At 39.1% G+C, this 14,721-nt stretch overlaps 1 protein-coding gene across 1 annotated transcript in view; it reads left to right on the forward strand.

Annotated features, from left to right (window-relative positions):
- Window positions 1-14,721, forward strand: part of Tctp (translationally controlled tumor protein) — a 60,712-nt gene that overhangs the window by 21,808 nt on the left and 24,183 nt on the right. Inside the window, exon 4 of the mRNA XM_067147847.2 lies at window positions 13,735-13,850. Coding sequence (XP_067003948.1) covers window positions 13,735-13,850 — 116 coding nt within the window. The remainder of the gene's footprint in view (window positions 1-13,734; window positions 13,851-14,721) is intronic.

Here is a 14,721-nt window from a genome sequence, read left to right on the forward strand (position 1 = left end):
CAGTGTTATAATAATAGACATGGTGCATATGGAAAATGCTCAACTTAATGACCTCCTTAGACTATGATATACTGATCACCCTTTTCCTCAAGGATGGTATAGAATGTTTAGGGACACCTGTATATAATGTTGAAGAAAAGGCAGATAGAGATCTAGTGGCATTTAAAAAAAATGCTCTACACATGGTTGATTTATTAGTGAAACAGCCTTGTGTGTCACTTTAAATTGCATACGAGTTACTAATATGATTCATATGTACCTGTGTACTAAATTGATTTGGTATGATGATAAAAATTAATTGTTCCTCAGTACTGCACTAAGACATTATCTGAAAATCCCTGAAGTATAAAAACTCGTCAAAAAATTGCATTTCATTTACCCCAGAACCTCTTTGTAAACCACATTTGTGGCATTGCCTTTTGGGGCTAAACAGGCTACTGGCAGAGCTGAATCTGGAAGATGCCACTTGGAACTCTGCATGTGAAAAACAACCCTTTTTTATGTCTAAAAAAGAGGTTTCTTTGTTTCTAAAGGAGATTCCAAATACTGATTTTCAAGTTTAACATCTTAGCTTTTGAGATATGAGTATCCTCATCAAGAGAATTAAACTCCTTCACTTATTTTCGTTCTCAAGCTTAAGTTGATTTTCCAAAAACAAAAAGTATGTGTTTCTTTATTTTTAAAGGGGATTACAAATACCAATTTTCACATCTGTAACGTGTTAAGTGTATGAGATATACTGTAGATATACTCATTTTAAAAACTGCCCCACTCCTTGGCTGAGGGGTCAGCGTTGAGACCTTCGGTTCACAGGGTTCCGGGCTGGGTCGGGGATTTTAATCACGTGTGATTGATTCATCTGGCTCAGACAGGTTGTTTGTGTTTGTCCCAACACTCTCCTCTTCCTTTTCACTCAACACACCACATTAGCAACCACAACAGGAACACACACTAGTAATTACATCCCTACACAAGGGGTTGGCGTCAGGAAGGGCATCCAGCCATAAAACGGTCAAATCCACATGTGCAACACAGTTTGCAAGAAAAAGGTGATACTAATTTTAAAGATTCAACTGCTTTATTATTTCACCCCCTTAAGTGGAGTTTTCAAAAAAGTGCATTCATTTATTTGTAAAAGAGACTCCAAGTACCAGTTCTAACGTCTGTAACATCTTCAGTTTCTGAGATATATGCATCCTCATATAAAGAATTAAACTCCTTCCTCGCTTATTACCCCTCACCCCTTTAAGGGGATTTTCTGAAAGCAGAAATTTGTGTTCTTAAATTTTTAAAGGAAATTCAAAATGCCATTTTTTCATGTCTAACATGTTACGTTTTTGTGAATATTGTAATCTCGCTGCTGTAAGAATACTGTAACTGACGTTGCATGGTTACGGCAGTTCATTTCTTTATCTGATTCCTAGAGCAGGGTAGTGTGGTGCCAATATCTCCATAACGGTTGGTTTTAGGGCCTTAAAATGCGGTTTTTGGGCCCGTAGGGCTTACAGAATTTAGTTCCTTGCTTCAGGGGCCTTAAATTGAGCTTTGCCTCGTCCTTATACGACAAACTTGATATTTCGCCTATATTAGCCTAGTGTTTTTTTATATTTCCCTGTTACCTCCTCCCCCTTGAATTGTTTTGAAAAAAAGACAGCCTGTGTCCCTCAGTGATAATGAATATTTACATTAGTAAAATAATTTTTAGAATCGGCCCAGTATTTCCACAGATTAGCCATTACGTGCAAACAAACTTTACCTCTATATATTATAGTAATAGATAATGCTGTAATTGTTTTATTTAAAATTGTAAATTTCTCCCTGTATTTTTCAAGAATCTTGAGGTTTAATTTGCCAAACGAATTGTACCGAAGGTATTATAGCTGGTTAGTCCTCTCTTCTGCCCTTTTCTTGTTTTAGAATTGCCATTGTAATAGTCATACAAGTACAGAAGATTATGAAGGTATCGTTAATTTAAATCGGCATAGCTCAGATTTGTAGGAAACTATCACTAACACTTTTATAGTTGCTGACATTTTAACCGTTCCCAAGTGGATGCTTTTTTGGCTCTGAGCGGAATATTTCTTCCTGAATATTAAAATACGTAGAATATATTTTTTCGTGTGCTAAATTTAATTATACTAAAGCTGTATTATGCTTACCTGTTGGTACTGGAAGGTTGAACAGCCTCTGTTGGTTGTAAAGTTATATCTTCTTATTTTATGTCCTTACATTTAGTGCAGTAACGGCACAAGCCACTACAGTTTACATATAACCGTATAATCCCGAATACCACCTGCACTTTTTTCCCCAAAATATTGGTCTAAATCTTGGGTGTCGGTCGTATTCAAGCCATTCATTCTCGTAAATATTTACTACTTTTACGTGGAGTATTGAAATAGATCTGAATGCGGTTACCGTACTCATTATACCACATGTAAACGAGCACTCAGGTCTTATTCTGTTTTAGTTACGTTCTAGAAAACAAGATTGATTTTTTCTCAGTACAGTTATAGTGGCATGCAAACACGAAATGTAAGGTAATGAAATACGTAAATCAAAGAATATGGCTAAATACCAATATAAATAGTCCGTTATTGGACATTATAAATTTTCCAGATAACTCATTCCTGGTTGCGAGCATTTCGCCCCCGTGTGCTAGGTTGGGTTCATCAGTTGGTACCTAGCACACCTACCAAGACACATGGTATGGTATTGAGACAGTCTCTCATAGTGCATTGGCACTGCCGGTGCCTTAAAGTAGCCTACGCAGTGGCCTCCACGGTATGCACTAGCCATGTGTCTTGGTAGGTGTGCTAGGTACCAACTGATGAGCCCAACCTAGCACACGGGGGTGAAACGCTGGCAACCAGGAATGAGTTAGCTGGAAAATTTATAATGTCCAATAACGGGCCACTTATATTGGTATTATAAATTTACTCATTCGGGACAAATATTTCAGATTCCCTATGGGAATCAACATCTATATTATATAGCTAAATGTGCGGTAAATATGTTATCTGCTGCCGCGGATGCTTGGATCGTCATTTGTTTCACAAGTGTTGCTGGCATGTTGGGTGCGCAAATAGCTGATCTCGCGGGATATCATATTTTGCGAGAGTCGAGACTTTTGGTTACGGAAGTCTACCTCCCTTACATTTGAGTTCCATATCTGTTCCGTGAAAGTGCTGTCTCGATAGTAAGCGATGGATTCAAAACAGCGTCTGCGGTGATTTACTGTGTGTGAGAAACTTAAAGTTGTAAGTAAAATCGTGCCGTTGGCAGAAAGCACGATATTGATGAATTCGTGTATTCGTGATTGGCAGAAGGGATAACTTCTAAAAAGTAACGGCGATCGCAGAGCGTTCTGCGGGCGGACTGCAGTGTTTCCGGGAATTGAAGGACACTGCAAATTTGTGATAGAAAAACATGACTTAGGATATGGTGTTTCTAGTGAAATGTGTCTATTGAAAGCACTCAAAACACAGGGTTTTACTGCAAGCCGCGGATGGATCCGAAACTGTTACGGAGAAAGGGATTGTGCATTCGGAGACGTGCGTCTATTTCGCAACGTCTCCCTGGGGCTTATGAAGAAAAATTAACGGCCTTTCAGCGTCACATTCATTTGCGGGAGCAAAATTCTTATTTGCTGTCGCAAATTGGGAATGCTGACCAGATACCTGCGTATTTTGAAATGCTGACAATGGATACGAAGGTTTCTAAAAGTGTAACCATCAGAACGGGTGGTAACGAAAAGAAATGATGCACGGTAATGTTATGCGTATTGGCGGAGTGAGCCAAACTCCCTCCATATGTGGTTCTGAAAAGGAAAACCCTTCCGAAAGGAAACTTGCCATCCGATGTTATTGTTAAAACACAGGTCCGGCTGGATGGACAGTGCGTTGGTTGAGGACTGGGTGAAGTGCATTTGGTATTGTCGCCTGGGAGCTTTGTTACATAAGCGAAAGAAACATGCATGTGTTGGACAGTTACCGAGGATGTACAACTGACGCCGTAAAAGATATGACGAGGAAAGGAAGAACAGATCCGGCGATAATTCCTGGAGGACTCACTTCTATTCTACAACCGTTGGATGTGTGCATGAACCGGCCTTTCAAAACTGCAATGAAACAGTTGTGCGCTGGATGGATGTTTGATGGTGATCACGCGTTAACACCAATCGGATGAGTGAAGAGGCCTGAAGTTGGACTAATATGCAGCTGGATCAAGACTGCATGGGCATGCATTCCCAACTATCTAGTGTCCAAAAGCTTTAAGAAATGTGGACTTTCAAATTCATAGGACGGTAGTGAGAATGACTATTTGTGGAAAGATGCCAGCAACGAAATTTCCTACGGTGAAACTTCAGATGACGGCGGTGAATTGTGAATGATCCGAGTGCTGGGCAGATTTTCTATACCATTTTTGTAATGATTTTATTAATTGTAAGCTGTTCGAATTCATATTTGTGGTATATTTGAAGAAAATTACATAGGTATGTAAGTTGTTTGATTTTTTTTTTCCTCTGTATTTTGCTGTCTCAGGTTTAGGGTGGTGAGTGGTAATGGAAATTCTAAGTTCCCATGGAGGGAATTAGATTCTTTTCCACTCTGAAGAGTCTAGTGTCAGACCTAAGACGAAACGCTGGTTAATAGAGCAAACGCCGGACAAGCCATCCATCTAATTTTTGATCTTATTGGTGAGTGGTATTCGGGATTATGCGGTATACACTATACGATTTTTCTACAAAACACACAACACTTCCACAGCTTTTTAGAAATGTCGTGAAGTGTGGGTACACCTCAAAGCATCGATCGGAATGCAGAAAAGTCTTCTGGCTGCAGGTTTTGCAGTAATAAATTGTTTCCTTGCGTAGCGCTCTTTTTACACACGATGCAAGCTATGGAATCTTTCTCCCTTTTAGCCATAAAGTGAGGTAGTCTATTCAGGCGTTTTTCTGGGGACCAAAAAAGGGCCTTCCCCTTTTGGAACATCTCTCTTTTTGCTAGGTCACCCGTTCGAGGACTGGGGACTCGGCAAGTCATTGCCGGAACTTTCCAGGTGTAATTGTTTTGGAGTTGCAGATTTTCTGGACCATGACATTGAGCAATGAGTTGACAATGATTATCTCAAGAAGCCAGAATATAATTTTTCAATACCACTCTATTGTCCTATGCATGAAGTGGTAAGAGACTATATAGTGATCATTACAATCCACACCATCCATGTGTTTCATGTAGTATACTGTCATATTGGGTTTGGGTATTAGGAGGGGACTGATGTAACATCTGTCTTTGTTCCTTTGTGGCTAGTGCTCAACATCAATACTGTCCATGCCAGAGCAAGTTTAGATCCTTTACAAAAAGAAATCACTGTATTTTCTCGAATAATGAGTGCTATTGCATAATTTACTTACTAGTCGGCGCTACAGTCCATGCAGGTTCTTGGCCTCCTTAAACACCTGCCTCCATTCGTCCCGGTTCTCGGCTTTCCTTCCCCGGCATTTAACTCCCATCTTCATCCTCAACATCATCAATCCATCTCTTCCGGGACCTTCCTCTCCTCCTCCTTCCTTCCGGTTTTCCTATAAAGACTTTTGACAGTACTGGTTTCTGCCATTCTCTGAACATGACCAGCCCACTGAATTCTTCCCTGCTTAATTTTAACAACAAACAGTATCTGGCTGGCCAAACAATCCTTGCAGCTCTGCATTTGTCCTCATTCTCCATCCGTCCTTATCTCTAACTGCTTCAAATACCTTTCTCAATATCTTCCTTTACCACCCCGTAACAACCACTGTTCTTCTCTAGTAGTCGTCACCCAGCATTCTGAGCCATACATCACTACAGGTCTTAGTACTGATGTGTGTAATATTTTTATTTTAGTATTCCTACTGGCATTCTTGGATTTAAATATATTTTGCAAGGCGTAAAAGCAATCGGTTCCCATTTGTTATCCTTTCCTGTATTTCCACAGAGGTTTTATTGTCTGCAGTTATTATTGAGTCTAGATATTTGAAAGTTGTAACTCTCCAGTATTCCTTCTCATGTATTCTCACTGGTCCTTTCTCTTGCTCCCTCTGTCTCCCATCTTCATATATTTTGTTTTATTTATATTCACTTCTAGTCCTAAGTCCCGTGCTTCCGTTCTCTTCAAGAGCTCTTTCATTTCGTGCAATAATTGCCACATCATCAGCATATGCTGTCACTTGTACTAATCTGTTTAGGATGGTTCCCCCTGTGTTGTGGGTAGTCGGCATATTACTTTTTCCAGTGCTAAATTGAATAGGAGTGTGGAGAGAATATCCCCCTATCTTAGCCCCCTTTTCAACTACAAATGCCGGGCTGAGTGGCTCAGACGGTTAAGGCGCTGGCCTTCTAACCCCAACTTGGCAGGTTCGATCCTGGCTCAGTCCGGTGGTATTTGAAGGTGCTCAAATACTACAGCCTCGTGTCAGTAGATTTACTATCACTTAAAAACACTCCTGCGGGACTAAATTCCGGCACCTCGGCATCTCCAAAGACCGTAATAGTTAGTGGGACGTAAAGCAAATATTATTATTATTTATTATTATCAACTACAAATGCCTCTGACAGATCCTGTTCCACTCTCACCTTGCATACTGTTGTTTTCAAGGTCATTTCTGTCAATCTATCGGATTTCTTTGGGATTCCAAACTCTCTCATAATTTTATAAATTTTGCCTTTATCTAGACTGTCGTATGACTGTTTAAAATCAATATACAGCTGGTGCAACTGCTTGTCATAATCATAAAACTTCTCCAGTAAATTGTTGCAATATAAAAATCTGATCCACCGAGCTCGATAGCTGCAGTCGCTTAAGTGCGGCCAGTATCCGGTATTCGGGAGATAGTAGGTTCGAACCCCACTGTCGACAGCCCTGAAAATGGTTTTCCGTGGTTTCCCATTTTCACACCAGGCAAATGCTGGGGCTGTACCTTAATTAAGGCCACGGCCGCTTCCTTCCCACTCCTGGCCCTTCCCTGTCCCATCGTCGCCATAACACCTATCTGTGTCTGTGCGACGTAAAGCAACTAGCTAAAAAAAAAAAAAAAAATCTGATCCAATGTAGCTGGTTTTTTCTAAAACCTGCGTGGTAATCTTTCAGGATCCTTTCCATCCATGGTTCCAGTCTCGAGGCTAATATTTTAATGAAAACCTTGTAAGTTCCATCCAGCAAAGTAATCCCTCGTAATTTTCTTATACTGCCTTATCTCCTTTCTTATGTATTGGACATATTATGCCCAATGTCCAATCCTTGGGCATTTCCTCCTGCATCCAAACCTCCTTTATCAACTCATCAACAGCCTTCTCTACTCCTTCTCCCTCATATCTCAACAGTTCTGTCTCCATCCTATCTTCACTTGGGGCTTTGTTATTCTTTAATGCTTTAATTGCTATCCTGACCTCTTCTAAATCTGACTGCTCTATTAACTCGCCATTCAATTCTCCTTCCCCATCATCACTGATATTTTCCTCTTCTCTACCATCCTCATTTCCATTGAGTACATTATGAAAATACTCTTGCCATCTTTCGAGCAGTTGGCTTTTGCACCGATGAGGTTTCCATCCTCGTCCTTAAAGAAAACAGTTCTTGGTTGAAATCCTCTCGTAACCCATTAGCGCATAAAGTTTTATGTCTTGCCGCCATCCTGGCTACAAATGTTATTCAACAATGAACGCTAAGAATTGAGAATAATGTATTCTTGTTTCCGGTTAGCTACAGCCTTTCTGAACTGGTGTGGGCTTAAAACCATGCATAACGTTTGTACTTTTTCATCATTTTTAAGACGTTCAATTTTTTGGACGCTATGCAATAATGGGTTAAGATCTTTTGTTCTCTCATAAAACTTTCGTACCACATTTCTATCCTTCATTTAATCCAGTTCTTTTATTCTATTTCTCTCAAAAGCTCTCTTTTTTGGATCTACATATCTTATTGGCTCTTCTCCGCTTCTCTCTGTACTCTTCCACTGCTTGCCTTGTCCTCCTTTGAAGCATTCTTTTCCGAGCTTCATTCCTCTCTCGAATTAGTGTTAAGCATTCTTCATCAAACCATTCTACTCTCTTTACACATTCCTTCCTCCCCAAAGTTTTATCTGAAACTTCACTGATACCTGTTCTCAGTATCTCCCACTTTCCACTTTCTCCCATAACTCCTTATTTCCAAAGATTCTGCTATTTTCTTGTATTTTGCTTGCAATTCCTCGTTTTTCAGGCCCTCTACATTATGCTTTGCCTTTCTTCTTACTTTTTCCGTCCTTGCCAAGTCTATTTTTTGTCTGTATTTTATTCTTTCAAGATAATGGTCTGAATCAGCATCAGCACCTCCTCAACTTGTAACAGCCATGATGTCTGATGCATGCCGCCTGTCGATGATAACATGCTCTATTTGATTTTTTGTTACACCCTCTGGTGATATCCACGTCTCCTTTGTTTTTCTGCGGGTGCCAAGTACTTTTGATTATCTTCTGCTTCCCACTCGCAAAGTCAGTAAGTCTCAAACAATTATCATTACTGACTTCGTACAAGCTTTCTTTCCCTAATATATGTTAATACACATCTTTTCTTTTAATCTTTGTGTTTAGATCTCCAAGGATCGTTTTCATGTCATGTCTTTGAATTTTGTTAATTTCATCCTCCAATTTGGTGTAAAATGTAGAGGCATACACACAAAACATTGTAACATTGAAGAACTTTGCTCTAAGTCTCAAAGAGCCCATCCTATCGTTGATTGCATTGAAGTTAATCACGCTTTGCTTTACAGACTTTTGTATGAGGAATCCTGTGCCATTACTACCTTCTTCTCCACTGTACATCAGGATATGTTGATCAGATATTATCATCCCTTGCCCCTTCCATCTTAGCTCCTGTGATGCTGCTATTTTCACTCCATACTTATCCAGTTCATTCCTTAATTCCTACAACTTGCCTTTACGCATCCCAATATTTTTGGGTCCAAAGTGGAGAAAAGAAATGTTCCCGTATTTGACGCACCCAGTTTTTCTAACATCCATCACGCAGCTCTGGATGTGTTCCAAAATTTAAATGTCTACAGTAGCACCTCGATAATTCGAAATCGGTTCATTCAAAATCCCACGTAATTCGAAGCAGCTCTCGTTCCTGGAAACATGAGATACAGTTTTGCATGTTATTTAAATTGTTTAATTCGAAATACGGATAATTCGTAATTCGAAGTGCAATGTCGGCTCCATTACCGAAATTCAGACTTTTAATTCGAAACTGCCCTTACATTTTAAAACAATAGTATGTTACAGAGTAATATCAACTCGAAATTTATCCGCGTCATTATAGAACGTGTTCCGGAACGTGGAGGGGTAGCTTTCCGCACTTACTTCGGTGAGCCTACAGTGCGCTTCATCATTGCCAAGTTGAATGAAATCGGAATTCTTTTGTATTCAACCTTTTAAAGGAACGCCGTAATATCATGCAACAGGCAATGTGCGGGAAAACAGAATGCGCGAACGCTGGCGATGCCGACAGTTGACGAAAAAACGTGGCTCATATAATAAATTCGTAGGCACCGAACAATACTGTAATTGCCGATGAAACTGCATTGCTTTATTTTAATGCGAGCCCAAACGGTCTTATGGTTTTAAAGGAGAAAGTGCCAGCCGGTTTTAAAGGAGAAAGTGCCAGCCGGAGAATCGTACAAGGGTGGGGGATGGGGGTCATTGTAGTGCGTTGCAATTGCAATGCACATGGAAGTGAGAAACTTTATCCCCTCGTCATAGAAAAGTTCGATGAGCTACTATGTTTTAAGTCGTCGGGCACTTTCCATGCCAGTACAAAGCATCTAATAATGCATTTGCACAGGGGAACCAGCATAATTTACCCTAGTCTTTGAATTGTGTGATTTTTTCCTTTAGTTGCGTGAGGTTATGTTTGTCAGTGATTTATCTAAGTGCATTATTTGAACATTGTAAATGCACCTTGTTGGATACATTTCGGAAATAGTTTTTCCATGGCATTGGAAAGGTTTAAACTGTGAATCAAGGTGATTGCATGTATTGATGGGTCTTAGAATACTTTGTGACGCGGCAAGTGTTTACATTTCTGAAGTACGAGAGAAGTGCCATGGCGGGAAATTGTACAAGGATAGAGTCATAGGAAAGTTTGATTTTAGGGGCATTGGGTACTTTCTGTGTAAATACAAGTCATTTAAAATGCATACAGTATAGTACTCCAATGATGTCGAATTACTACTGAGGTCGCTGCTATGGAGTACCTGGCAATTGGTGGCAGCACAATGCATAGAGTTTGTGATTTTTAGCATTTGCGATAAATGCGAAATATGTCAACTTTGTCAGTGTATGTGCCTTCGTCTTATTTGACCCGTACGAGTGGTTTTTAGCGATTTCTAATTAGTAATAAAATGCGAAATTGATTCAAAATGCGAAATTATACAATTTATGCAAAATAGATGCGAAACTCGCAGTTTTATACGAAAGAAAAATATATCTTTTTAAAAACGATGCATTTTTCTTAAAAATAAGATATGTTATTTATTTCAGGATAAATAATTACGCCGCCCATTGCGATCGTAAAGCGGTAACATGCTTTGCTTGCTTGCTGATGCTTAGTGTGAACATGCTTTGACGGACACATCCGTCCTGCTGCACGGAAGTTTATAAGTTCATTATCGCAATTAGCTGGTCGGAGAGATTTATTCTCTTTGTTTTGAAACCTACCCGGTTGATGTCAGATGATACCTGAAGCTATTTTCTCTGTGTAAATAGTAACTCTGAGCTGAAATACGGAAAATAAAAAAGCACCTCATTTTGCCTCTCGTTAACAATCATGGCGGCATCCAAGCGCGGCATGGATGAGTTTATTCAAGACCGACTCCAATATATTATTGTAGTCGGTCTTGGTTTATTGCCGTAACTGGTTTGAAAATAGTGATGTTGAAAGTGGAAATGATTCTCTGGAGAGTGAAAATGCTTAATCTTCTTCTTCAACTGACAGTGATGAAAGTGATTCCGATTTCAGTTCTGAGATGATAGTGCCAGTTGAAACTACCTAGTGTGAAAATGGGAAACCGCGGAAAACCATCTTCAGGGCTATCGACAGTGGGGTTCGAACCCATTATCTCCCGGATGCGAGCTCCTAACCGCACGGCCAACTCGCCCGGTGAGAAGTATAGTAAAATGATACTTGGAATTATGATCTTGTTGACAATAAGCCTCTTTCTGTAACATGTAAACCAGTTTTTGAAATTCACTATAGTGGAGAGGGGGTTGGGTAATAATACGAAAAAATGGACGTACGGAATGAATTTCTAACCCCACAGTTCTGGGATCACGTTACTAAGGAAACCACTGCCTATGCCTCTACATTTCTTGCTAATTTATCTGCTTCCCTTGACACCAGTGATACTTACGAACAAAAACATTGGTTTCCTGTTACTATAGACGAGCTAAAAGCTCACTTTGCTTTGTGTATTCTTATGCGATTAATCAAATTTATGTTAAAGTGACGAAAAAATAAATGGTATGTAAGGGAATATTTCCTTTCACAAGTAATGGTAGGCCAAAGGGTTAAATAATTCAATGTGGAATTTCTTTCAGTGGGTAAAGAGCATTGCAAGGAACAATCAATCAAACAGCAAATACACTTTCAAGCACCACGTTCATTCTCTTTGTGTGTTGACCCTTGATCTTAGTCGGTTATTCTTGACATCGGTGTTGAGTAGTAGTTCGGTTTAAAAGTACGGTAGCGATTTATTTTATTGTCTGGTAGCCATGGGTAGAAGTGAAGTGACTATCAAACAGCATGCCGAAAGTCACAAATCGGGACATGTAAGCGATACAGATGGTCTGTATTGATGTGCCGACTTGAAGGAAAAAAAATGTTTTGCAGTCCTTCCTTTGCCTTGGCAGCACTTCTGTCCATTTGGGCCTCTACGAACAGTGTCGATGTAGAGTTGTTTTTAGCAACTACAACATAATTGTAACTGATTAGCGGTCTCAAATGAAGGAGGACACCTTTTAAGCAATTGGCATGTTGTACTTTAATCATCATTGGAACTCCTCTTCCTTGTAGGTGTGTTGTACTGTGATAAATAAATACGTTCAGAATAGTATTTTTCACTTTGAAATTGTTTGTAAATTTGAAAATAAGCATATTCCTGTGTGTGCGATAATACTTCTTGCAGTCTTATGTTGATGTTTGTCTTATTTTCCATAGTGAATTCAAAACTGCATGACGAGCAATGTGTGATTAAACAGTATGATTTTACTCCCAACTGTTGTGTGTGCAGTTTAGCAAATTATGCCTATTTTTAACCAATTTGCTACAAAACGCTAAATTTGAGAAGTTTAGATGCTACAAAACGCTAAATTTGAAAATCGAAACGCTAAATCTCTGATTTTTAAATGCTATAAACCACGAACTCTAACAATATACCTAAGATGAAAAACGTATGCTTTTGTGGGTGTTCGTATACTTTTGATCACATAGTGTACTTCTCCAGATCCTTCCTATGGCAGATTCAGAGGAAATAAAGCATATGTTTTGCTTTCAAGTGTCATGGCTGCCAGTGATTCAAGTGAGTAGTTTCTTCACTGCTGTGCTGACCTCCAAATTCGTGGAGGATGAGGACGTACATTTTCTTCAGCAGTTACTCTTATACAGTATGTTTGTTTTCCTTCATTACACCACCTAGTCTTTACAGAAGTTGCCCGTTTTCAATAAGATTAGACGATCTTTGGAGAGTTGGAGTATGGCGTTAGCGGTGGTGTTGCGGAAAATAGTGCACTTTCATGGTAACTTAGGCAGCATTGGCATGCTTACAGTGCTAACCAAAGTATTGAGTTCTCATTGTCACGTGATGCCCTCTCCCAGCAACTTCTGTTCTTGTTTTGTTACATTATTTTATCATTGTGTGTTCATACAGTATTCCTTATTGCCAGACATATTTCATTCCTAGTGTGCATTGTTTTTACTATTCATGATTAGCTTATTATTGGTTCGTTACTTTTAGGTTAGTTTAGTTGCAGTTTGTTATTGTCATTGAGTTACAAATAGTTGTTTTGGTTGTTTTTTAATTATTGTGTGATATTCCCAACATTCTGTTCCTTGTGATTTTGTGATACATCTACGTAACCTGTTGTAGCTTTTGAGGAAAGACGGTGCAAACGATTTGAACTTATGGTTGAACTTTTATTCTTGCTAAAGTAGTTGGTTTTTTTTATTGTGTGTGCTTTTAAGAAAATATAATAAGCTTTAGTGAGTGAATCATGTCTTTTATTTTGTGTGGTAAAGTGAACAGATTATAGTTTTATAGTCGGTTCACTTGGGCATCAGACCTGTGACCAGTCATGTTTGCCTCTTAAGTATGCATCTGTACACATGGCTGTGAATGACATGTGGGTGTTAAATTTGAGGCTCCATTGAACAGAGATTCTAAAATTGCATCAGGTTTACAATTGTGAGTTTACAGAGATAGAGTAACAGCATAATTTTCCCGGGAAGTTTATTTTAGATGAAATCTGGAGCATAATAGCTTATCTTTTTGTGTTTGTAAATGTTGTGTGCATTTATTTTTTATCAGATTCAACAGATCGGCTTTCGTAGACAATATAGCATTCATTTCACCAATCCCAAGGGAATTGCTAATGAGGTGGTGCACATCCAACATAGTTTTATATTCCTTGAACATTATCGGACTAATGTTGCTTGTTTATTGATACAGGCTCGTCCAGAGGCTGGAGGAGAAAGATCCTGACCAAGTCAATGTTTTCAAGAACAACACCAACAAAGTAATGAAAGATATCCTTGGTAGATTTAAAGATCTCCAGTTCTTTACAGGTAGGTGTAATTTTATGACCTGTTCTGAGGATAGTTTCCATATCCTTACTTTAAAGGACTATCTTAATACTATGTATTCAGGAAACTTGGTTGTTCATTAGCAAGATCAATTTACTTCCTGGTTCTTTTACTTCCTAGATTCTTTCTTTAAATCTCACTTGCCATTTCAATATGGTTATGATTAATGGATAGATGTTGATGACCCAAAAAATCAGTGGAAAGGAATTAGTAAAATGCCTTTAAATTAATGGGAAAATGCTATAAAGTAAACCTTCAAAATATTTGACAAAACTGAATTCTGGTGGTTGTCTAACAATGATTGCACATGTAATATATCTGTGTATTCACTGAGCAGCTCTTGTTTTTACAGAAATACTGTATAATCTTGAACACCACCCGCCACCGAATAAGACCCGCACCCATATTTTGAAAGAACAAATTTAAAAAAAGTGAAGTCAAAATTATTTACAATATACTAGCGCACATCAGATGATTAGAAAATACAAATAAAAGTAAGCAAACATTACCAGAACGATATCCAAAGAGTTCATTCATCATCAGTACCAACTTAGGAATTTTCATCACCTTCCCACAAAATGTCATCACTACATTTCCTGAAGTTCTTCCGTATGAGGTCTCCAGGGATACGATTCTATGCCGTCAAAATCCACGAACACAGCAGCTGAACTTCCGGGCGCTGAATGCGACCAGTTAGCGTCAGTGTGTGATTATCAGCCGCCACCCATTCTGTATAGAGCTGTTTAAAGGCTGCTTTAAATGGACCGTTCACAGACATCCAGCATCTGTAGCATAGACGTCATCCCGCCCGGAGTGACTGCTGTGTCGGCTTTCCCGTCCTTGGTATGTTTCT

Source organism: Anabrus simplex, chromosome 1, assembly GCF_040414725.1.
Source record: "Anabrus simplex isolate iqAnaSimp1 chromosome 1, ASM4041472v1, whole genome shotgun sequence".
Taxonomy (NCBI): Eukaryota; Metazoa; Arthropoda; class Insecta; order Orthoptera; family Tettigoniidae; genus Anabrus; species Anabrus simplex.